At 36.5% G+C, this 1900-nt stretch overlaps 1 protein-coding gene across 1 annotated transcript; it reads right to left on the bottom strand.

Annotated features, from left to right (window-relative positions):
* Positions 1-464: 464 nt before the first annotated feature.
* LOC106338704 (U-box domain-containing protein 11-like) lies at positions 465-1900 on the bottom strand. Its single transcript, XM_013777619.1, has 4 exons — positions 1777-1900; positions 1419-1449; positions 1217-1265; positions 465-935 (listed from the first exon to the last, which is right to left on the bottom strand). Exons 1-4 carry the CDS (start codon positions 1898-1900, stop codon positions 465-467), a joined length of 675 nt encoding a protein of 224 aa, XP_013633073.1.

The raw sequence follows: 1900 nt of genomic DNA, 5'->3' as shown, positions 1-1900 counted from the left end.
GACCACCTCTACTTGCCTACCGAAACAACTCCAACTTTGGTTTCGAACCAATTATTAAGTTAAATCATTTATTTACGGGATCTTTTTATTTACAACTATTGCTTGTGGTCCAAGTTAACCTTGTCTAGAAGGGCAACCACCAACTCGCGTTGAATTTGAAAATCAACAAAAAAATGGAAATTCATGAACCAGAAACACAAATAACAATCTCAAAGCTTATGAGTTATTATTCCCAAATTTTATTACAAATAAATACACAGCAAGCAAAAAAAGAGTTCGATTCTCGAAAACCCTTTTAGCTCACCATCTCAAGATTTGATTCCACAAAATGGAATTAATATCTAAAAAATCAAATCAATTGAACAAAATATTAACATAATAATTGAATAAATAGCCAACAAACTTTTCTTAAAAAAATGAGAGCTTGACGAACCTTATTTTATTTTGTCAGACCACTAATAATATTATTGGCATGCTTTACGAAGAATCTCTAACAATGACGTAGTTTTCCTCTTGCCTCTCTCTGTTCCGTTCTTCGTCAGATCCATCAACGGCATAACCGCACCGAGTCTACCTATCGCCACCAGTTTCTCATTGTCTCTCTTACACAGCGAAAGCAATATAGCTGTTGCGTTCTCTCTGTTTCTAGCTTGACCCGTCTGGAGAATACCTATCAATGCAGGCAAAGTATTCGCTTTTACTATCGCTGCTTTAGCGTCTAGGTTACTTGCAAGGACCGAGAGTATAGTCAAAGCTTCATCAACCATCCTGTGGCTGCTCGAGTCACTTAGCATCTTAACCAATGCAGGCACTATACCGGCTCTAACCGCTCTGCCTTTGTTTCCCTGATATATGCAGAGGTTGGACAATGCGGTCGCTGCGTCTTTCTTCCATCTAGGAGTCCCGTTCTCGAGCCGGTCATCAAGGAAGAAAGACTATTCAAATTTTAAGCATTCACTTCACATGTTGTTTTCTCGATATTCATATTGGCTTCTTTGTGTTCATTTTTGGCAGAAGGAACAACTGTTTGTATATCTGCATGAGACTTGTCCTGTAATGAGATGAGTCCGTATGATCAGCCAATTAATTCTTTCATCAAGTCAAGGAGCAAACCTGAAGCAAAAAAATGTAATTTGGCACTAACCAAATCACCATGTAATGTCCAAATTGTTAGTGATAAGATAAGAGCTCTTAAAAACCTTTATTTTTGACTTGCCTTGCCATAATCAAGAGTTAGATTTCGATGCTTTCGCAACCATGCTTCCCTGTCAAATATATCAAAAACAAATCTCAATCTTATTATTGAATTGTTAAAACATCTCAATAAACTACAAACAAACAAAATGTCTCTTTATTTGGTGTTTTTATAACCTGAGTTCACCCCCTAACAATAACCAAAAGCGTCTACTTTGTTATACCTATGTTGAGACCACTTGAAACCTGCATCAGCTGCAGAGAAACTCAGATTATTGTTAAATATAATAGTAGCTAATCTTGTATCATATTTCTTTTCTTAATAATAGAATCAGTAATCACATATTTGTTTGATGAGAGTTTCATTGATATTACACTGAACGTGATTCAAGCTATTCCATCTGAAAGTACTGTATTTCCTCTTTTAGGCAATATGCATCAGAAACTCCATATATGAATCTCTGCACCTGTAAAATCACGATGAAACAAATTTTTGTAGGTGAAAGACAAAAAAAATTACATGAGTTGAGGTTTAGAGTTCCAAATACAAACCAAACTGAGAGGCAAAAACTAATTTGTTACTTGTGGATAGTGGATTCCACAACTTGATCACACCCGAAGAAGCTCCACGAAGCACCAAAGCTTCATACGATGCAACACTATCCCATAGCAACCACCTACCACATTCAAGATCTTCCTCTGCCAT

The sequence above is a fragment of the Brassica oleracea genome, chromosome C4 (genome assembly GCF_000695525.1).
Source record: "Brassica oleracea var. oleracea cultivar TO1000 chromosome C4, BOL, whole genome shotgun sequence".
Taxonomy (NCBI): Eukaryota; Viridiplantae; Streptophyta; class Magnoliopsida; order Brassicales; family Brassicaceae; genus Brassica; species Brassica oleracea.
This window is presented reverse-complemented; position numbering and strand designations above follow the sequence as displayed.